Here is a 23,431-nt window from a genome sequence, read left to right on the forward strand (position 1 = left end):
CTATTTGTTTGAAAGAAATTATAAAAATTTCATTTGGGTATAGTGTTGCATGACCGCGCTATTGTCATTCAAAGTGCGACAGCGCTGAAAGCTGAGAATTAGCCTGGGCAGGAGGGGGGTTTAAGTGTCCGGTAGGTAAGTGGTTAATCTGTGTCTTTTATATCTGCTTGGAGAACAGGTATTACCCTTTCCTTTTGCAGTCAATTCCTTATATAATACTAAGATGGGGAAGGGAGGGGAAGGGCTGGGAGCAAATCAGATGTGCTTCAATGTAAATGTTCTAAAAAGAAATGTTTAATAGGAGAGAGTGGAGTGAGCAGGATAATGACCTCATCAGTCTACCGCTGCTCTTTCACTATCCAGTCAGCAGATTGTGATGGAACAGGGACACCACTCTTCTTAACAATGTGTCCGATCGTCCTAGTGCAGCTCAGCAAGAAAGCTGATCTAACTGCCTGACATTAGGATAGCACCAAGAGGGAGAACATTCAATTTTTATATAAATCCTGTAAAGGGTGGTGGTGGTGTAGAGCAAATGCCTCAGTAATCTGTTGAGTGTCAGGGCTTAGGGCAGTCCTTTCCATCTCTGATTGTGTCAGAACCGCATACTGTGGACTATTAGCTGTTCATCATAGAAGGAAGGAGTCCCCTTTGCAGGGAGATCCCAGATATAGCCCAATAATTGATGTTCTAGAAGTGGAGATATGATTGGTTTGCTGAGACTTTTTTGGGCAGCCTAAAGCCCTGTAAACAGGTGTCGAAAATTAGCAGGGAATTTTCGTCCGACGACCGATCTGCCGATTTTCGGCTTGTTAGTATGATGCTTCCGACAACCAACTCCGACTTTTCGGCCGAAAAAAATCTGGTGTGCAGGTTATAAAATTTTTGTTGGCCGTCAACATAACGGCCGATTTTTGTGCAGTCAGTACAGATTTCGACAGGGAAAAATCTTATGAGCAAGACTGGGCATGCTCAGAGAAGAAAGAACACAAAGAAAACTAACCAACACATGACATCACTTCTGAAGTAGAATTTTGTTGGGCGAGAAAATTCGTGTGCAGTCTAGGCACATTCCAACCAACAAAACACAACTCTGGACAAAAGACGGACGATCGGTCGGGCGATAATCGTTGCATGTGTACGGGGCTTAAGGCTTCATTCACACTTGTACAACTCCAAAGTTGCACGACGTTGGAGTGCAACTTTGACACAACATTGGATGGGTGCAACTTGGATACGCCTTTCATCAGTGATAATGGACAACTGTTGCACTGTGTAACATTCAGGTACGCCTTTCCTACAACTTTTGAGGGTTAAAATTGAAGTCTATGGCCCTCAAATGCCATGAAAGTCAGGCCAAAGTAGTACATATATGAATGGCTATCATTGGAAAATATGGGGAATGATTTGTCATGTGACTTTGATGTCCAAAGTCGCATGACAAGTCGCATAAGTGTGAGTGGAGCCTAACTTAAAATATAAGTATAGGATCAGTTCTTATCGGTGTCACCATGTACTTTTCTTCATTGAGGTGACAGGTTGGGATCACCTGACCTGGTATGTCGGGTAATCCCAACTCAAAACCTCAATGAAGAAAAGTATATGGTGGAGCTTCCAAGGGACCATTTTCTTGCTGGTGGCAGCTTGCCTGGTTGTTACAGTTATCAGACAGGTTGTCAGGTAGAAGATGGGATTCTGAGAGGCCCAGTGCCTCCTGATAAGGCAAGTCTGACCAAGTGCTTGTGCACCCGGAAACGTAACCCGGAAATATCCCAGAAATCACTTTGGGACCCCACTGTTAGTATTTTGCCACCACGCACATGAGAGCACTACTTTCCTTTTGTCTGAAATCACTTGCTAGGCTATTTTTGACCTTCTGGCAAAGACTGGAGCAATTTTTTTATGGTGGTATACTGGAGCTTCCAAGGGACCATTTTCTTCTTGCTGGTGGCAGCTTGCCTAGTTTTTATATTTATCAGACAGGTTGTCGGGTAGAAGATGGGATTCTGAGAGGCCCAGTGCCTCCTGATAAGGGAAGTCTGACCAAGCGCTTGTGCACTCGGAAATATCCCAGAAATCACTTTGGGTTTGGGACCCCACTGTTGGTATTTTGCCACCACGGTCATGAGACCGCTACTTTCCTTTTGTCTAAAATCCCTTGCTAGGCTACTTTTGGCCTTCTGGCTAAGACTGGAGCAATTGTTTTATGGTGGCATGGTGGAGCTTCCAAGGGACTGTTTTCTTCTTGCTGGTGGCAGCTTGCCTGGTTTTATAGTTATCAGACAGGTTGTCAGTTAGAAGATGGGATTCTGGGAGGCCCAGTGCCTCCTGATAAGGGAAGTCTGACCAAGTGCTTGTGCACGCGGAAATGTAACCCGGAAATATCCCAGAAATGACTTTGGGTTTGGGACCCCACTGTTGGTATTTTGCCACCACGGTCATGAGACCGCTACTTTCCTTTTGTCTGAAATCACTTGCTAGGCTATTTTTTGGCCTTCTGGCAAAAACTGGAGCAATTCTTTTATACCAGGCCGGAAGACCTTGCCATGTTCTAGTACACTCACAGAGGTCCTTAGGTAGTAAGTTCTGAAGTCTGGGGGGGGTTCTGTTCTTGGTTGATCCTCTTCAGCAGATCCCTTAGTAGCGGGATAAGCCTGTCTTGAGCTTAGTGAATCCTTGTCTCTGTCAGGAGCCTTGCACCCGATGCGTTCAGGGATTGAGACCCTTTCTCTTAAGATGAGACCCACAGCACTCTTGTGCTCACTTTTTGTTTTCTACCGAACTCTGTTTTACATCAAGGAGTTTTGGTTTTTAAGCACACACATACACACACACATACACACACACATACATACATACATACATACATACATAGTTACATAGTAGTTGAGGTTGAATAAAGACAATAGTCCATCCAGTTCCTCCTGTGTAGGTGTGTGTGGCTGTAATCATCTCTCATACCCCTGAATGTTCTGATCCTTGAGATGTAAGTCTAAGAGTCTTTTGAAAGCCACCATACTTCCCGCAGAAACCACCTCTTGTGGTAGAGAATTCCACAATCTTGTTGCCCTAACAGTAAAGAACCCCCTGCGTTGCCTGAGGTTAAAATGTTTCTCCTCCAATCGCATTGTATGCCCCCGAGTCCTCATGCAATCCTTTCGACTGAATAGCTTTTTTTCTATGCTGAGATCACCATTGAGATATTTATAAATTGCTACCATGTCCCGCGTCTCTTCTCCAGGGAGAATAAATCAAGCGATTGCAGCCGCTCTTCATAATTAAGTGGCCCTATTACAAAAAAAAGAAATGTAGAATTCAGTTTTTGATATATTATGTTACCAAAATATTTGAGCAAGTCTTAAATCTTCTGCTTTCAAGTTCATTGGTGACACTAAAAATTTAAACAATAACTTCTTCACTTAGGTTTTAGTAATCGTTTCATCACTGCGGTAAAGTTGGAGGAAGAACCTTTGGCAGGCGCTCTTCTCCTTGTAATGTTGATGTTGTGTTTTGTTTTATCTGTTGCTGCTTGAACTTGTCCCGAGACCTGGAAAACTTGTTCCTGATAATTATACCTGACACCCAAAACAACCTGTTCTTGGCCGGCTGACAGCAGGGCTGGTCCTGAACGAGGCTGCCGATGGCTTGTTTATCGGAGCAGGTTTTATGGCCGGCGTGTTTGTCGTCGCCTCCCAAGAATTAACCTTTAGACAGTTTAAGGCAGGTTGCCCTCAACCCTCCCCGATGATAGGTCAGTGCCGCTGGATTTCCGAGGAATGAAATCAGCAGGATCGAATGCAGAGAAAAGTTCAAACTTCCTGTACCTCCATTAGGGAGAGCTGTAATCCCACAATGGCCGGCATGTGGTGCTTATTATAGGACAAAGAAAACCATACTTACAAAATATTTAGTTTTTAGTTTAAAGAGAATCTTCATTTTTGAGGTGCACACAAGTGAGTGTGGTCAGAGAATGTGTGCTTTGCTCATGCATGGCGATGGAACGTTAAAAGCCCATCTTCTGACCCCCTCGCCCCCCAGTTACATAGTTTGTGAGTTTGAAAAAAGACATCAGTCCATCCAGTTCAACCTATGATGTGTGTGTGTGTTTTCTGTTAACCGTACGTTGTATACCCCTGTATGTTGTACATTGTATACCCCTGTATGTTGTACATTGTATACCCCTGTATGTTGTACATTGTATACCCCTGTATGTTGTACATTGTATACTCCTGTATGTTGTACATTGTATACCCCCTGTATGTTGTACATTGTATACCCCTGTATGTTGTACGTTGTATACCCCCTGTATGTTGTACATTGTATACCCCCTGTATGTTGTACATTGTATACCCCCTGTATGTTGTACATTGTATACCCCCTGTATGTTGTACATTGTATACCCCTGTATGTTGTACATTGTATAACCCCTGTATGTTGTACATTGTATACCCCCTGTATGTTGTACATTGTATACCCCTGTATGTTGTACATTGTATACCCCTGTATGTTGTACATTGTATACCCCCTGTATGTTGTACATTGTATACCCCCTGTATGTTGTACATTGTATACCCCCTGTATGTTGTACATTGTATACCCCCTGTATGTTGTACATTGTATACCCCTGTATGTTGTACATTGTATACCCCTGTATGTTGTACATTGTATATACCCTGTATGTTGTACATTGTATACCCCTGTATGTTGTACATTGTATACCCCTGTATATTTTACATTGTATACTCCCTGTATGTTGTACATTGTATACCCCTGTATGTTGTACATTGTATACCCCTGTATGTTGTACATTGTATACCCCCTGTATGTTGTACATTGTATACCCCTGTATGTTGTACATTGTATACCCCCTGTATGTTGTACATTGTATACCCCCTGTATGTTGTACATTGTATACCCCTGTATGTTGTACATTGTATACCCCTGTATGTTGTACATTGTATACCCCTGTATGTTGTACATTGTATACCCCCTGTATGTTGTACATTGTATACCCCTGTATGTTGTACATTGTATACCCCCTGTATGTTGTACATTGTATACCCCCTGTATGTTGTACATTGTATACCCCCTGTATGTTGTACATTGTATACCCCTGTATGTTGTACATTGTATACCCCTGTATGTTGTACATTGTATACCCCCTGTATGTTGTACATTGTATACCCCTGTATGTTGTACATTGTATACCCCCTGTATGTTGTACATTGTATACCCCCTGTATGTTGTACATTGTATACCCCTGTATGCTGTACATTGTATACCCCTGTATGTTGTACATTGTATACCCCTGTATGTTGTACATTGTATACTCCTGTATGTTGTACATTGTATACCCCTGTATGTTGTACATTGTATACCCCTGTATGTTGTACATTGTATACTCCTGTATGTTGTGGTCTTTAAGGTGCCCATCTAATAGTTTTTTGAAACTATCGATGCTCCCTGCTGATACCACTGCTTGTGGAAGAGAATTCCACACCCTTACTGCTCTGACAGCGAAGAACCCCCTACGTATTTTAAGGTTAAACCGTTTTTCCTCTAGTTTTAGTGAGTGGCCACGTGTCTTATTGTATTCCCTTTCTCTGAATAGTTTGTTCCTTATGCTAGGGTCGCCAGTACAGTATTTGTACATTGATATCATATCCCCCCTCAAGCGTTCTCCCAACCCTCTCCCTCCAACTTTTCTATTTAATTAGATGTACTGTATCTTCCGGCCATTCTGGTGATCTCACAGGTCTTTCCTCTTTTTGCCCGTTATCGCCAGTGGGCGGCCTTTGCTACAACACTGGTCACGCATGTATTGACGTGTGAGCGCTATTCACCTTAGCAGTACTGGGTCCGGGCTGATGTAACGTATCCATGACATCCTGGGCTCTCACAGTAACGCATTGAATGACGCTGGCTGTCATTCAACCTGGAAGTAGGCAGAGCAAGATACAGAGGAGGCGCATGCAGATGGCAGTATTGCTGTGTGTAGGAGGTGAGCACTGCTAATTTAAATGCATACTTTTTTTTGAGTATCTTAAAAAAAAAAGCTGTATTTCTGCCTTAGTTTAGACCTCTACAGACTTGCTTTCTTTCCTTTAGCTTCTCTTTTGCTCCTATTCAGGGCCACCATTTGAAATCATGGGGCTCCATTCAGCCTACTTGACAGGTAACCCCCCTCTATGTGATGGCAGCCGTGGTCCCCTAAGGGTTCTAAACCTCTTGTAACTGAGTGGTAAGGTGGTGACTCCCCACCCAACCACCACCCCAGGGTTACGGGGGTTCCTTATCTCACCAGCATTGGCTGTTACACTATGTATACCCCTTGCAAAGACTCTCGGGCAATTCACCAATTTTGACTGTTTCACCCATTTGTTTTGAGACAGGGAAGACCTGGGGCTGCTGGATATGGGGAGGGGCTGATGGATGCCTGCTCCTCTCACATCCAATCACTTTCTTGTTACATTGTAGTGGAAAGAATTTCAGAGCGGCCTAAGAATTAAGTCAGATGGGATCAGCACAGAGTGGGGGACAGCAAGGCCTGAGCCTTCCTGCCGGCCCCGTGAGGTCCGCTACCTCCTATTGGTAGCACTGCTCCTTTCTGCCACTGGGATTAAAAGGAAAGCCCTATGTGGACTATGAGTCACTGGAGTTGTAGCTCACACGGGGCTATGGGCTCCTCTGATTGGCCAATACCAGTTCCTCTACACCTAAAAGCAGGGCTTTTTTTCTAGGTGCAGGTACTCCCCGCTATGGGCTCCTCTGATTGGCCAATACCAGCTCCTCTATACCTAGAAGCAGGGCTTTTTTTCTAGGTGTGGGTACTCCCTGCTATGGGCTCCTCTGATTGGCCAATACCAGCTCCTCTATACCTAGAAGCAGGGCTTTTTTTCTAGGTGCAGGTACTCCCCACTATGGGCTTCTCTGATTGGCCAATACCAGCTCCTCTATACCTAGAAGCAGGGCTTTTTTTCTAGGTGCAGGTACTCCCTGCTATGGGCTCCTCTGATTGGCCAATACCAGCTCCTCTATACCTAGAAGCAGGGCTTTTTTTCTAGGTGCAGGTACTCCCTGCTATGGGCTCCTCTGATTGGCCAATACCAGCTCCTCTATACCTAGAAGCAGGGCTTTTTTTCTAGGTGCAGGTACTCACCGCTATGGGCTCCTCTGATTGGCCAATACCAGCTCCTCTATACCTAGAAGCAGGGCTTTTTTTCTAGGTGCAGGTACTCCCCGCTATGGGCTCCTCTGATTGGCCAATACCAGCTCCTCTATATTTAGAAGCAGGGCTTTTTTTCTAGGGGCAGGTACTCCCCGCTTTCAAGTCACCCCTTGTCTCAACCCCCCTACCCACCTCTGAGCACCGCCCCTTGGTTTCACTATCTAGCCAAACATAACCATGAGTGAAAGAAAAGTTTTTGTGTTATCATTCATATTCTCTGAAAAATGGTCAAGAAATCATAAATTCTACCAGGGTGTGTAAACTTATGAGCACAACTGTAAGCCTTATTATAGGATTATCTGTAGGTACAAATTAAAAAAAAGGGTTTACTTCCACTTTAAGAAGACCAGACCATGTTCTGTTTCTATATTGTGGATTCCAAGCATCTTTCTCATCTGTATTCACAAAGATAGGAGGCAGAGTGTAAACGTCCATTACCACGGTCGACCAATCAGAATTCCTCTTTTACTGATCTAGCTAATGGAAAGCTGTGTTCTATGGGACGCTGTGTTCTATGGGACGCTGTAGCTTGCATGTTCTCCTCCTTCATTGAAACGCCTCGTTAAACTTGTACAGGTCAGATTAGGGCCCAATAAACACGTTCTCTCCAGATGATAATCGGTTTAATAAACAGTTTTGAAATATAACCTAGATACATAATTAGCTCGTGTTATTTATGGAATCTAGGGCACACTTATAACACATTGCTTCTACAAAGTCCCATTATTTTGTACTAATTACCGTTTAGGTTGTACTACTACAGTCCTGGCTGTCGCCATTCAGCGATATAGCGCCATAAGCCTCTTACATGTTTTATAAAAGCTAATTATTGTGAGCAGCTACAAAGACCGCACATCTCAAGTCCAGTGTGGGTTCAGCGCAACCCTTTTTGTGAAATAACACTTTAGAGCGGGGGTCTCAAACTGACGGCCCTCCAGCTGTTGCGGAACTACAAGTGCCATCATGCCTCTGCCTATGGGAGTCATACTTGTAACTGTCCGCCTTCAGTGCCTCATGGGAATTGTAGTTCTGCAACAGCTGGAGTGCCGTCAGTTTGAGACCCCTGCTTTAGAGTGTTCCTTATGACAGTCATACACATGTGGAGGATTATTCTAGGGGGAGGGGCTTGCACTAAGAGGGGGGATTGGGGGGGATTTGTGATAGGAGGGGGGGTGAGGGGTATTATGCTAAAATAAGGGGTTTTGAGGAAAGCATTTGTGCTGGGAGGGGTGTTTTTTTGATGGGGCTGGATTTTTGCTAGGAGGGGACAATGGAGGGGAGAGGAGATTTGAGCTGGAAGAGGAGATCTGGTGGGCAAAGATTGGTGCTGGGATGGGGGACATGTACTGGGAGGAAGGGAAATTTTTGCATTTTTGTTTGGGGAGATATACGGCTTGCAGAGAGAATTTATGTTTGGGGGAGTGATGCTCGGAGGGGGGATTTTTTGTGGGGGGACTTTTGCTTGATGGGGTAAACAGGGGGGGGGGGATTTGAGCTAAAAGGGTAGATCTAGGAGGTAAAAATTGGTGCTGGAAGAGGGGACTTGACCATGGAGGAGAACTTTTTGCATTTTTGTTTGGGGAGAATTTTGGCTTGCAGAGGGATTTTATGCTTATGGGGGTGAACATGTAGATCAGTGCTGAGGAATGGTGGAGGATTTGTGCTTGGAGGGGTGTTTTTGAGCAAGGGAATTTTGCTAGGCGAGAAAATTGGGGGGGGGGGGGCTTGGGCTGAAAGGGTAGATCTGGGGGGTAAAGATTTGTGCTGAAAGGAAGGACTTGCACTGGGAGGAGAACAGGTTAGTGAAGGGAGGATTTGTGCTAGGAGGGATGATTTTTGGCTGTGGAATTTTGCTAGGTGGGGAAAATTGGGGGGGATTTGGGCTGAAAGGGTAGATCTGGGGGGGGATTTGTGCTGGAAGGGGGGACTTGCTCTGCTAGGAGGAGAGATTTGGCTTGAAGAGTGATTTAATGCTCAGGGGGTTAGCGTGCAGATTGGTGTTGGTTTTTTCCAATTGTGGGGATGGGGGGGGGGCAGTTTGTCATTGATCCCTTGGATGCTAGGTGACCTTGTCTCGGCACTGGTTACAAAGAATCTGATCTCAGGATTGAACCTAACCCACTAACCCCCCCCCCCTTTTCCATTAATAGCTCCTTTATTTTCTACTAAGGAACTGCCATTTGGACTGTGGAATGGCAGTTGGCAGGGTTTAGTTACAGAATCAAGAAGTGAGGCCTTTAATAGCAATGGGAAACCAGCTTCAGAGGAGCACACAGAGGAGGATTCTCTGGCTACCAAATTTAATAGAAGACACCTTGTGATATTATGCAGGAGTGAAAGTTCAAAAAGTTTAAAAGTATCATATCAACATGGTCAATGGGGGGCACAGATATAATAAGGCTTCTTAGGACTAACTGACCCTAAAGTAGGGTGGGCACAGACAACAAATGATTCTCAGCTCCTGCTGTAGAGGACCTGCAAATATTTTTTCCCTTCAACTTCAGAAACCAAATTGCCTATAATTTATATTTAGACACTCTGTCATTAGCATAGAGTTTGTGAGAGTAAAGCCCCGTACACACGCACAGATTGTTGGCCGTAAATTGTTGGCCAAAGTCCGATCTGCCGATTGTTGGCTTGTTAGTATGATGCTTCCGACAACCAACTGCGAATTTTCAGCCGAAAAAAATCTGGTGTGCATGCTATAAAATTTTTGTTGGCCAACAACAGAACGGCCGATTGTTCCTCAGTCAGTACAGATTTCGGCAGACAAAAATCAGATGAGCAAGACTGAGCATGCTCAGAGAAGAAAAAACACACTGAAAGTCAACCAGAACATGACCTCACTTCTGAAGTTGGTTTTTGTTGGCCAACAAAAGTCCAGTGCAAGTCTAGAGCACATTTCAACCAACAAACAACACTGGACAAAAGTTGGCCGATCAGTTGGCCAACAATCTGTGCGTGTGTACGGGGCTTTAGCCCCGTATGGCCTGGAACTTGTCCAAGCTGAGGTCTCTTCCCCTGCCCTGTGTGAGAGCTCAGGGTCTCTAAGTGGCCAGACACCAGCGCTATCATGTGGGAGGAAGGGGACTGAGTCCCACCCTCCTCCATACCCAGAACCACTCAGCTTTGATTGCTGAACAACAAGAGTGCAAGGTAAATGTGTCATATTGGTGGGGCCGCCATTAAAAATAACCATGTTGACGTGCCCTGCATAGGCAATGCCCAGATTCACTTTTAAGGAACAGTAGAGCGGTTTCTAACAGGCAAGTTGGATCCTTCAATACAATGGGCAAAGCTGAGTTTTGCTTCAATGTAGCCATAGACTTGTGAGGACAAATACAATTTAACCTCCTGGATGCAAGACTACCAGCTGGCAACATGTGCACTTTGCCTAGACTAGGTTTTGTGTTTAACTGTATGGTGAGGAGAGGAAAAGAAGGGGGCAGAACAGCTCTTGGTGCTACCTATCTCCTAGGAGGGAACATAAATGTCAAACTAGATTTTGAAACCTGTCCCGTCCTTTTTCCCCCCTAAGATCAGTAGGCCAGCAAATGTCCATTGCCACCTTAGACTTGATATCAGAAGTACAACGGACGCCCATGGTGGCATATAGTGGTATTAGTGAAGGTGGTTGAAGTTGTTTTAATCCAATTTATTGAGTACACCCAAAAACGTTCCACGCTTCCTGCTTGCTCTGCAATCAATGGCATGAGTCCATGTTGACACAGACTCCTCCCGGTAATTGCAAAGCAAGCAGGAAGCATAAAACTTTTTTATGTAGCACCGTGAGACTGAGGAAGTGGCGGACCAGCCAAGAAACACATCTTTTAGGTTCACTAAATAAATTTGATTATTTATCACTTAAATTATGACTTTGACCCCCGCATTGATACCACTTTGTGCCACCATGGGCGCCAATTTTGTACTAGTGTTTGACGGCCTCTATTTTTTGTTGCACTTCTGAAGATACCACCCTGTTATCCCCACTGAGGACCTGGGGCCAAGTTTCCCGAGGCTTAGAGAGTGATCACTTCCTGCTTGGAGACGAGAGTCTTCTCAATACACCGTACTTGGAAGGTTGCATTTACCACCATACTTGGTTTTTGGCAACCTAACCAAATGTAAGTTATATTTTTTATCTTTTGGAATATTTTTTGTTACATATCATCAATGTGGAATTAATGAACCCTAAGGGCTCTCCAACTTTTTTTTATGCAACACAGTGAAACTGGGGAAGTGGCGAATCAACCAGGAAACACATTTCCTAAATAAATCTGATGGTTCATTACTTAAATTACGATAACGTTGACCCCTTCATTGATACCACTATATGCCACCATGGGCACCAATGCCATATTCATGTTTGAGGCTGGGTTCAAACTGCAGACAGATGCGGATGACAGCAGGGGTCCGGTGTGTCCCTGTTCACCATCATGAAACAGAGCCAAAGACGCACAGGACCTCTGTGCAATTCGCTTCGCACCGGTTCGGAGATGTGTGAACCGTCTCCTTTGAGAGCCAGTCACAATCTCCTGTCATGCAAATTGGATGCCCGGAAACCCGCATCTAATTCGCACTAGTGTGAACCCAGCCTGACAGTTTTGTTTTTCATTGCACTTCTAAAGATACCACCCAGTTATCCCCAATAAGGACCTAGGCCAAGTTTTTTGAAGCATAGAGAGTAACCTTTTCCTGCTTGGAGACCAGGATGTTCTCCGCATGCCTACTTGGAAGGTGACATTTACCACCATCCTTGGTTATTCACAACCTACCATACTTTCAGATGCCCACCTAACCACCTGTTCCCTGGATCCTGTTCCCTCACAACTACTACGGACACCCTCTTACTCTATCCTATGCTCCCTTACTCACATCTTCAATCTCTCCCTCTCTAGTGGCACCTTCCCCTCCCCTCTAAAACATGCACAGATCACTCCCATACTTAAAAAGCCCTCACTGGACCCCACCAACCTGCACAACTAAGACTCATTTCACTGCTCCCATTCACTTCTAAACTTCTAGAACGCTTAGCCTATAACCGTCTCAGCTCCTACCTCAGTGAAAATAACCTTCTTGATCCCTTACAGTCTGGCTTTCGCTCGCAGCACTCTACAGAAACTACCTTACTAAAATTCACAAACGATCTACTAACTGCTAAAACCAATGGCCACTACAGTACTCCATACTTCTATTACTCAACCTTTCTGCGGCCTTTGACACTGTTGACCACCCACTCCTTCTTAATAAACTCCGTTCCCTGGGCCTCCAAGATTCTGCTCTATCTTGGTTCTCCTCCTACCTATCACAGCGCTCCTTCAGTGTTACCCACAACTCTACCTCCTCCTCCCCATTGCCCCTTTCTGTGGGGGTTCCCCAAGGCTCTGTTCTTGGACCCCTCCTCTTCTCTATCTACACCGCCTCCCTTGGTCACTTGATAACTGCCCACGGCTTCCAGTACCATCTATACGCCGATGACACTCAAATCTATCTGTCTACTCCTCACCTCACTCCTTCAGTCTCCTCTCGCATTGCTAACTTACTCACTGACATATTAACATGGATGTCGTACCACTTCCTCAAACTAAATCTCTCTAAAACTGAGCTGGTAATTCCCGACCCCCCCCCCCCCGTGCCCCCCTCCCCCCCGTGCCCCCCTCCATGACTTTTCTATCAAAGTTAGTTATGCAACCATCAATCCCTCCCCTCATGCCAGGGTACTAGGTGTAATCCTGGACTCTGACCTGTCCTTTCAGCCCCAAATCCAATCATTGTCAAAAACTTGTAGACTTCACCTCCGCAACATCTCTAAAATTCACCCCTTTTTAACAACTGAAACCACCAAGCTACTCATTCACTCCCTTGTTATTTCTCGCCTTGACTATTGCAACTCCCTTCTCATAGGCCTACCACTTTATAGGCTATCCCCTCTTCAGTCCAACATGAATGCTGCTGCCAGGCTTATCCACCTTACCAACCGCTCAGTGTCGGCCTCCCCTCTCTGCCAATCCCTACACTGGCACCCGATTGCCCAGCAAATTAAATTCAAAATACTAACCACAACATACAAAGCCATTCACAACTCTGCCCCGAGCTACATCACCAATCTTGTCTCCAAATATCACCCAAATCGTCCTCTCCGCTCCTCTCAAGACCTCCAACTCTCAAGCTCCCTTGTCTCCTCCTCTCATGCTCGTCTCCAGGATTTCTCCAGAGCCTCTCCCATCCTCTGGAACGCTCTACCTCAACCTGTACGGATATCTCCTACTCTAGCTGCTTTCAGGCGATCCCCGAAAACTAATCTCTTCAGGGAAGCCTATCACACCTCCAACTAATCGCTCAACAGCTCATTCCCTACTGTTATCTCTTGTAACACCTGCCCCACCCCATTAGATTGTAAGCTCTTCTGAGCAGGGCCCTCTAAATCCTCTTGTATTTTATTGTATTGTAACTGTATTGTCTCCTTCTAACATTGTAAAGCGCTGCGTCAACTGCTGGCGCTATAGAAATCTTGAATAATAATAATAATGTAAATTAATTCTTCTATCTTTCGGGAATATCTATTGTTAGATATCATCACTGATTAATTAATGCCCCATAAGGGCTCTCCCAGGTCTCCTCTCATTTCCTTTTTTCTAATGGAGAACTCAGAACTTTTTTTTTCTGACACCGCATTCTGAGGACCACCAACTTATAGACACTAGTAAACTTTATAAAGCTGTCTAGGCATCTGATCACCCAATCTCTTCTGAAGGAGACAATTAGCCAATCTGAACTCTGATCTTCCCTGCCAGCAGACATTATGTGGTCAAATGCCCAGGTATTATTTGGTCATGGAACGGGTTGTAGTGGGAACCTAGAGCTGTGTTTCCTTCAGAACAGGAGTCTTTTTTTTCTTTTAGGAATATGTGAATTTCAGACAGCCGGACGTCTGGGTGATTTTTCATTTTCATTCCACTTTATTACTATTTACACAGTTCAAAACATTCTGCATTATGACATTTCATTTATCTGGTGGTAAATTGCCGATAAAACCGGCAATAAAGTTTGTTTTGTTTTTGTTTATTTGATCCTTCCATAAAATGTTTGTTGGAGGTTCTTCCTTTATTAAACTCCGTAATGTGCGCCTGTCCTTGTAAACGGCGTGATGTCACTTTCTAATAGTGTGTGACGCACCCTCATTTTATTGGGAATTTGTAAATGGGTTGCGTCATCATTTTTAGATGCTGCAGATTGAAGGTCAATCCTCATTCAGCTGGAACTGTAAAAACATTGTTACCTCTTTCAATAACCGGAGGAAGCAGACTTTCTAAAATTCTGTTTGTAAATTTACCCAAATTGAATCTTTTTTTATTTTTTTATTTTGCAGTTAATAGCTTAGGTTAGCCAAGCAAAAGAATTACTTAAACCAGTGTTCCCCAAGGTTCCTCCAGCGTTCCTCAAGGTTCCTCCAGTGTTCCTCAAGGTTCCTCCAGCGTTCCCCAAGGTTCCTCCAGTGTTCCCCAAGGTTCCTCCAGCGTTCCCCAAGGTTCCTCCAGCGTTCCCCAAGGTTCCTCCAGCGTTCCCCAAGGTTCCTCCAGCGTTCCCCAAGGTTCCTCCAGCGTTCTTCAAGGTTCCTCCAGCGTTCCCCAAGGTTCCTCCAGTGTTCCTCAAGGTTCCTCCAGTGTTCCTCAAGGTTCCTCCAGTGTTCCCCAAGGTTCCTCCAGTGTTCCCCAAGGTTCCCCCAGTGTTCCCCAAAGGTTCCTCCAGTGTTCCCCAAGGTTCCTCCAGTGTTCCCCAAGGTTCCTCCAGCGTTCCCCAAGGTTCCTCCAGCGTTCCCCAAGGTTCCTCCAGCGTTCCCCAAGGTTCCTCCAGCGTTCCCCAAGGTTCCTCCAGCGTTCCCCAAGGTTCCTCCAGCGTTCCCCAAGGTTCCTCCAGCGTTCCTCAAGGTTCCTCCAGCGTTCCTCAAGGTTCTTCCAGCGTTCCTCAAGGTTCCTCCAGCGTTCCTCAAGGTTCCTCCAGCGTTCCCCAAGGTTCCTCCAGCGTTCCCCAAGGTTCCTCCAGCGTTCCTCAAGGTTCCTCCAGCGTTCCTCAAGGTTCCTCCAGCGTTCCTCAAGGTTCCTCCAGCATTCCTCAAGGTTCCTCCAGCATTCCTTAACATTTGTCCACGTCCCTCAACGTTTTTCAGTTGTGGCACCCTATGTAAAATTGCAAAATCTGGAGTCTACCCAGTCAACCCGGTCTTAAATATAAATGTTACTTACTAATGGGTAACCTGAGCCTGGGATGAAGCACACAACCACCTTGGTGAAATTAACTTCACATCAAAAGCCCCCTATCACATCAGTGACCTCCCATCATATCAGAGGTCCCCATCACATCAGAAGCCCCCTATCACATCAGTGACCTCCCATCATATCAGAGGTCCCCATCACATCAGAAGCCCCCTATCACATCAGAGTTCTCCCATCATACCAGAGGTCCCCATCACATCAGAGACCCCCTTCACCTCAGAGTCCTCCCATCATATCAGAGGTCCCCATCACATCAGAGACCCCCTTCACATAGAGTCCTCCCATCATATCAGAGGTCCCCATCACATCAGAAGCCCCCTATCACATCAGAGTTCTCCCATCATACCAGAGGTCCCCATCACATCAGAGACCCCCTTCACCTCAGAGTCCTCCCATCATATCAGAGGTCCCCATCACATCAGAGACCCCCTTCACATAGAGTCCTCCCATCATATCAGAGGTCCCCATCACATCAGAAGCCCCCTATCACATCAGAGTTCTCCCATTATACCAGAGGTCCCCATCACATCAGAAGCCCCCTATCACATCAGAGTTCTCCCATCATTTCAGAGGTCCCCATCACATCAGAGACCTCTTTCACATAGAGTCCTCCCGTCATATCAGAGGTCCTCATCACATCAGAGACCTCTTTCACATAGAGTCCTCCCATCATATCAAAGGTCCCCAACACATCCCCAGAGTTCTTCAGATATACACAAAGCTGCAAGACAAATAAATCTTGTAATATATACAGTACCTACTTAAGTCACCTCATCTGTATCCACTGCAGTGACTGGCTGCCTATATAATGGCTCAGATAAAAGCAGATGTGGAACAAGGATACTGGTGACACTGAATTCCACCAACCTGCCTATTTCCTGATCTTAGCTGACAGGAGTTGCACCCGGTGTGGTCTTCTGCTGCTGTAGCCCATCTGCTTCAAAGTTGGATGTGTTGTGCGTTCAGAGATGGTATTCTGCATACCTTGTGTGTAATGAGTGGGTATTGGAGTTACTGTTGCCTTTCTATCATCTGGAACCAGTCTGCCCATTCTCCTCTGCCCTCTGACCTCAACAAGGCATTTTCCTCCACACAACTGCCGCTCACTGGATATTTTCTCTTTTTCCCACCATTCTCTGTAATCCTGAGAGATGGTTGTGTGCAAAAATCCCAGAAATATTCAGACCAGCCCGTCTGCCACCAACAACCATGCCACTTTCATAGTCACTTCAATCCCCTTTCTTCCCCATTCTGATACTCGGTTCATCAAGTCGCTTTTACCACGTCTAGATGTCTAAATGCATTGAGTTGCTGCCATGTGATTGGCTGATTAGCAATTTGTGTTACCAAGCAATTGAACAGGTGTACCTAATAAAATGGCCAGTGACTGTAATGATAAACATAATAAGGATATCACAGATTCATATATATATATATTATTCACATGTACATCAGAGGGGACTATTTTTCATGTCTGGGATCAGGCAGAGTAATCCTCCATGTTTCAGCTCCCAACAATTAAAGTTCTGGCCTGCCACGGTTGATTGATATAGAAGTAGGGACTGGAACTTTAAAGTGGTTGTAAAGGCAGAAAGTTTGTTACCTTCTTATATTCTATGCAGTAAGGTAAAAAAGCATCTGCATGGAGCTCCCCTCCCCCCCACCCGTTATACTTACCTGAGCCCGATCTCAACCCAGAAATTAGCATGAGAGCAATGGTTCTCTCCGCTCTCTCCTTTCTCAATGGCTCAGAGACCGCAACTGGAGCCATTGGCTCCTGCTGAAATCAGTCACAGCCAGTGAGGTGGGGCGAGACACAACTGGGCCGGATCGGGAGCGAGCACGCATTAGCGCCCTAATAGCAAGCGGCTTGCTATGGGGGTACTTGGTGGAGGGGAGGAGCCAGAAGCACCTGCCAGAGACCCCATAAGAGGAAGATCAGGGCGGCTTCTCTGTGCAAAACTATTACAGAGCAGATAAGTATAACAAGTTTGTTATTTTAAGAAAAAAAAATCCTTTCCAATCACTTTAATTTAATTTTTAGACGTGTCGCAGGGAGGATTAATCCACCTGATCAGGAAAATGATGAATAGTTCCCCTCTCTGTTCCTAGCCCCTTCTGCTGAACAGATGGGGCCCAGGGAACTTTTATGTAATTGTCGGGAGTTGCGGCTGGTAATAGGGTATTTAAAGGCAGGGACTGTCCGGTTGGGGGAAAGTCCCGTCATGCAGGATGTATGGCGGCCCCACAATGGGGAAAGTGCCGTCATGCAGGATGTATGGTGGCCCCACAATGGGGAAAGTGCCATCATGCAGGTTGTATGGCGGCCCCACAATGGGGAAAGTGCCGTCATGCAGGTTGTATGGCGGCCCCACAATGGGGAAAGTGCCGTCATGCAGGTTGTATGGCGGCCCCACAATGGGGAAAGTCCCTTCATGCAGGCTGTATGGCGGCCCCACAATGGGGAAAGTCCCTTCATGCAGATTGTATGGCGGCCCCACAATGGGGAAAGTGCCATCATGCAGGTTGTATGGCGGCCCCACAATGGGGAAAGTGCCGTCATGCAGGTTGTATGGCGGCCCCACAATGGGGAAAGTGCCGTCATGCAGGATGTATGGCGGCCCCACAATGGGGAAAGTGCCGTCATGCAGGATGTATGGTGGCCCCACAATGGGGAAAGTGCCATCATGCAGGTTGTATGGCGGCCCCACAATGGGGAAAGTCCCTTCATGCAGGCTGTATGGCGGCCCCACAATGGGGAAAGTCCCTTCATGCAGATTGTATGGCGGCCCCACAATGGGGAAAGTCCCTTCATGCAGGCTGTATGGCGGCCCCACAATGGGGAAAGTCCCTTCATGCAGGCTGTATGGCGGCCCCACAATGGGGAAAGTCCCTTCATGCAGGCTGTATGGCGGCCCCACAATGGGGAAAGTCCCTTCATGCAGGTTGTATGGCGGCCCCACAATAGGGAAAGTGCTGTCATGCAGGTTGTATGGCGGCCCCACAATGGGGAAAGTCCTGTCATGCAGGATGTATAGCGGCCCCACAATGGGGAAAGTCCCATCATGCAGGATGTATAGCGGCCCCACAATGGGGAAAGTCCCTTCATGCAGGTTGTATGGCGGCCCCACAATGGGGAAAGTGCCGTCATGCAGGTTGTATGGCGGCCCCACAATGGGGAAAGTGCCGTCATGCAGGATGTATGGCGGCCCCACAATGGGGAAAGTGCCGTCATGCAGGATGTATGGTGGCCCCACAATGGGGAAAGTGCCATCATGCAGGTTGTATGGCGGCCCCACAATGGGGAAAGTCCCTTCATGCAGGCTGTATGGCGGCCCCACAATGGGGAAAGTCCCTTCATGCAGATTGTATGGCGGCCCCACAATGGGGAAAGTCCCGTCATGCAGGATGTATGGCGGCCCCACAATGGGGAAAGTGCCGTCATGCAGGATGTATGGCAGCCCCACAATGGGGAAAGTGCCGTCATGCAGGTTGTATAGCGGCCCCACAATGGGGAAAGTGCCGTCATGCAGGTTGTATAGCGGCCCCACAATGGGGAAAGTCCCTTCATGCAGGCTGTATGGCGGCCCCACAATGGGGAAAGTCCCTTCATGCAGGCTGTATGGCGGCCCCACAATGGGGAAAGTCCCTTCATGCAGGCTGTATGGCGGCCCCACAATGGGGAAAGTCCCTTCATGCAGGCTGTATGGCGGCCCCACAATGGGGAAAGTCCCTTCATGCAGGCTGTATGGCGGCCCCACAATGGGGAAAGTCCCTTCATGCAGGTTGTATGGCGGCCCCACAATAGGGAAAGTGCTGTCATGCAGGTTGTATGGCGGCCCCACAATGGGGAAAGTCCTGTCATGCAGGATGTATAGCGGCCCCACAATGGGGAAAGTCCCATCATGCAGGATGTATAGCGGCCCCACAATGGGGAAAGTCCCTTCATGCAGGTTGTATGGCGGCCCCACAATGGGGAAAGTGCCGTCATGCAGGTTGTATGGCGGCCCCACAATGGGGAAAGTCCTGTCATGCAGGATATATAGCAGCCCCACAATGGGGAAAGCCCCTTCATGCAGGTTGTATGGCAGCCCCACAATGGGGAAAGTCCCATCATGCAGGTTATATGGCGGCCCCACAATGGGGAAAGTGCCATCATGCAGGTTGTATAGCGGCCCCATAATGAGGAAAGTGCCGTCATGCAGGTTGTATGGCGGCCCCACAATGGGGAAAGTCCCGTTATGCAGGATGTATGGCAGCCCCACAATGGGGAAAGTGCCGTCATGCAGGTTGTATGGCGGCCTACCAATTTCTAGTGGTGGCCTTGTCTATTCTCCTTTACTTTGTATCAGATAGAAAGAACAGTGGGGGACTGCTGAGGCATGGGGACCCCAAAAAACTAAGAGGGTTGGCAGGTCAATGCTCTAAGATGGGGTAAAGTTGGTATTTCCATTCTGGTCATGGCCCAGAGATCCCACACATGGTGTGTCCCCACACATTGCAGTCCTCACTATCATGTGGTAAGGACCATATCACACAAGTGATTCTATCTTTGGCAACAACTCACCAGCAACAAAATTGCTATCTTTTCACTTACCGGTTTTAATTGGACTTGCTTCCTCACTAGCCGGATCGGTAAGATGGCGCTAGCGAGGGAGATTCAGTAGAATTCCATGCAAAAGCAGGTAAGTGAAAACCTGTCCCAGGTGATTCTGCTGCTGGTAATGTGTCCCCATCAGCAGAATTGCCTAACCCTCGTTCAGACCCCGAGTGATGGGTACACTTTAAAGAGTTAGAAGGCACAAGGTGAGAGCAGGCTGTAGGTATGAAAACAGCTCTTTAGAGGTGTGCTGAGGATTAGAAGCATTAACTTCACCTAATCCTCCTATTACCTTTTGAACATATCACACTTCTTATTAATGTGACAGTGAACTGCATTACCTCAGACTAGCAGGTGTAACGCTTTGTACTGCCCCTCCGGTGTGCCGTCACTCACTGAGGGTGCTGACTGGGGAGCGCCACACATGCCATTCATCTCTCTCATTTACTGTATATAGGAAGTGTGATGGAAGGTGTATTGGTGGAAACTGGCAAAACTTTTGCAGACACCTCACCATCCAATCTAGCTATATATGGCCAACACCATTGTGGACACCCCTTCAAATGGTGGAACTCCTGTTTCCCCCCCCCATGGAACCGCTTTACATTGCACAGCCCCTCCCAGCTCTCCCCCTTTCTACCTTATTAGGGCATGCAGGGCGGGAGACACAGGAGAGCGGAGCAGGAGGCACTGAAGCAGCATGTAATTGGTTGCTAGGGGGTCCTAGCAACCAATCACCTGCTCATTAACTTAGAAAGTTAACTCCGGCAGTTCCCGCTGTTTATTCAGAGCTGCTGTTTCTTTATCTCCTGTTCTGCTTCAGTGCCTCCTGCTCCGCTCTCCTGTGTTAGTAAGCGGTGGAGGCAGTCCAGTGGCCGGCCCTGGGTGTCACCCCTCAGGCGGGTGTCACCCTGGTGCTCCCTGACACCCCCCAATTTGTACGCCACTGCTTCTCATCCAACATCATGACCTGACCTCACAAATGGGCACAAATTCCCCCCAGACACACCCTTAAACCTTGTAGAAAGCCTTCCCAGAAGATTGGAGGATATTATAGCCACAAAGGGGGGCCAACTCTATATTAATAACCTTGGTTTTGGAATGCGATGCCCCACAAGCTCACAAAGTAGTGAAAAGCAAACATTTGGTCGTATAGTATAAGTGATTTAAAGGATCACCCAAGATCTACCCACAAGTGATATTTGTGGAGTCTCCTCCTGTCCAAACACTTGGCTTCTTCTCATTGGCTGCTCACTGGTTCTACTCCAGTCCGATGTTTATAATCTGAATGGTTCATATTTAGCCATGTGTTTTTTTTGGTTGCTAACTTTGGATCGGGAAAGGTTTACTTTAACCCAGCTGACGGTCTGATGTTTGTTTTCTTGCAGAGCTTATTTCCGAGGTTTTGTTCCTCAGTTCCAAGAAGCTGCCTTTGCCAACGGGAAGGTTTAGAGCGGGACGGAAGAGTCGGCCTCACATCACAGACAACAAATCATCTCCGACTTTTCTCAATGAATTGCTGAATTTCACCGTTTTTATACTTCTTCTTTTGTTGTGTTTACCTGAATATCGCTGCCTGGCACGCCAAAGATAACCCTTCCTGCCAAATCCTTCTCTGCTTTACTACCGGAAAAAGAAAAATGTCTTTAAAGAATCCATCCAACCTGAAGTCATGTTTTGTAATAGGCCTGGTGGGCTGAGCAGCCCCTGAATTATTATATGTCTTCAATGCTCCAAAAGTCAGGTCTCTGTTCCTGTCCACATGGGAGTTTTAGGTGTTTCCACCCTTCTATGTGAGTTTCCTGTTACATACTCCATAATGTAAAATAATAGAAACCCAGCAGGCATGGTGAGAGCCCCTCACTATCAGTATAGTTGGTGTGCAGACCCACGAACTCTGCACAGGGATGGTGGGAGCCCCTCACTATCAGTATAGTTGGTGTGCAGACCCACAAACTCTGCACAGGGATGGTGGGAGCCCCTCACTATCAGTATAGTTGGTGTGCAGACCTAGGAACTCTGCAAAGGGATGGTGGGAGCTCCTCATCATCAGCATAGTTGGTGTGCAGACCTGGGAACTCAGCAAAGGGATGGTGGGAGCTCCTCATCATCAGCATAGTTGATGTGCAGACCTGGGTACTCCACACGAATGGTGGGAGCTCCTCATCATCAGCATAGTTGGTGTGCAGACCTAGGAACTCAGCACAGGGATGGTGGGAGCTCCTCATCATCAACATAGATGGTGTGCAGACCCGGGAGCTCAGCACACGAATGGTGGGAGCTCCTTATCATCAGCATATAGATAGTGTTGTGAGTCTCGCACTATCTAGAGGATAAATCTGTACATAAAACACCCCTTAAAGCTGCGTATACCCGTTCTGTGAGCCAGACAGTGTATAAACCAGTTAAAAACGGGGGGGGGGGGGGGGGTATTGCGCTCCAGGGAGGGCTAATTGATTCTTATTCAATAGTGTAAAAAATATATAGTGATATTAAATCAGAATAAATAATCTCTATGATGGTGTGTAAAGTCAATATAAAATCATAAATCTACACACTTAAAAGGTGACCTCAAATAAAGAAAAACAATAAAGGTGTATTTGCTTCCAATATATCATAAAATCTATATAAAGTGCTCTCGTGCTATCATCACAAACATGGACTTTGCTATAAATCAAATAAAGTGACAAGTGCTCATTCAATGCACATATATAGAAAGCAGGTAAATATAAAGTGCTTATAAGTGAATAAAGGTGCTTATCGTGTCCAAATCATTAAACCCGCATAAGCGGAATTTCTTCTTTTTTCTTCTTCACTCTTTAACCTCCACCTTTCACCGAGTGATAATGGGGTGCTTCTTACTCCTTAGAACCCCTAGGGGTGTGCTAACCGCTCACCTCAATATATAAAGAAATGCGCCTTGTAACCATAATCATATGGCTCTCCTTTTCCACTCCTCTTCTTACCCACTCCATAGACAGGGTCTTATCTGGATCGGGGTAAATCCTCGCAAGATATTCCACGATATCTCAAAGAAAAGAGCATAAAATCCCTTTCTTGACGGACACAGCTTCTCTTCATTCTTGGGGTTTATAGCGCCAACGTTTGCATGAAGGGAAAGCTCTTTTCCAGTTCTGATGGCTCCAAAGGGGATTGTGCTTCTTTTGGAGCAATCAGAACTGGAAAAGAGCTTTCCCTTCATGCAAACGTTGGCGCTATAAACCCCAAGAATGAAGAGAAGCTGTGTCCGTCAAGAAAGGGATTTTATGCTCTTTTCTTTGAGATATCGTGGAATATCTTGCGAGGATTTACCCCGATCCAGATAAGACC

The 23,431-nt window shown here is 46.4% G+C and overlaps 1 protein-coding gene across 1 annotated transcript in view; it reads left to right on the plus strand.

Moving 5' to 3' along the window:
* Positions 1-21,764, plus strand: part of BABAM2 (BRISC and BRCA1 A complex member 2) — a 322,305-nt gene extending 300,541 nt beyond the window's left edge. Inside the window, exon 8 of the mRNA XM_082249317.1 lies at positions 21,490-21,764. Within this exon, the coding sequence (XP_082105443.1) occupies positions 21,490-21,553 (64 nt within the window). The 3' untranslated portion in view covers positions 21,554-21,764. The remainder of the gene's footprint in view (positions 1-21,489) is intronic.
* Positions 21,765-23,431: the final 1,667 nt, after the last annotated feature.

This window comes from Pelophylax lessonae (assembly GCF_965119305.1).
Source record: "Pelophylax lessonae genome assembly, chromosome: 3".
Taxonomy (NCBI): Eukaryota; Metazoa; Chordata; class Amphibia; order Anura; family Ranidae; genus Pelophylax; species Pelophylax lessonae.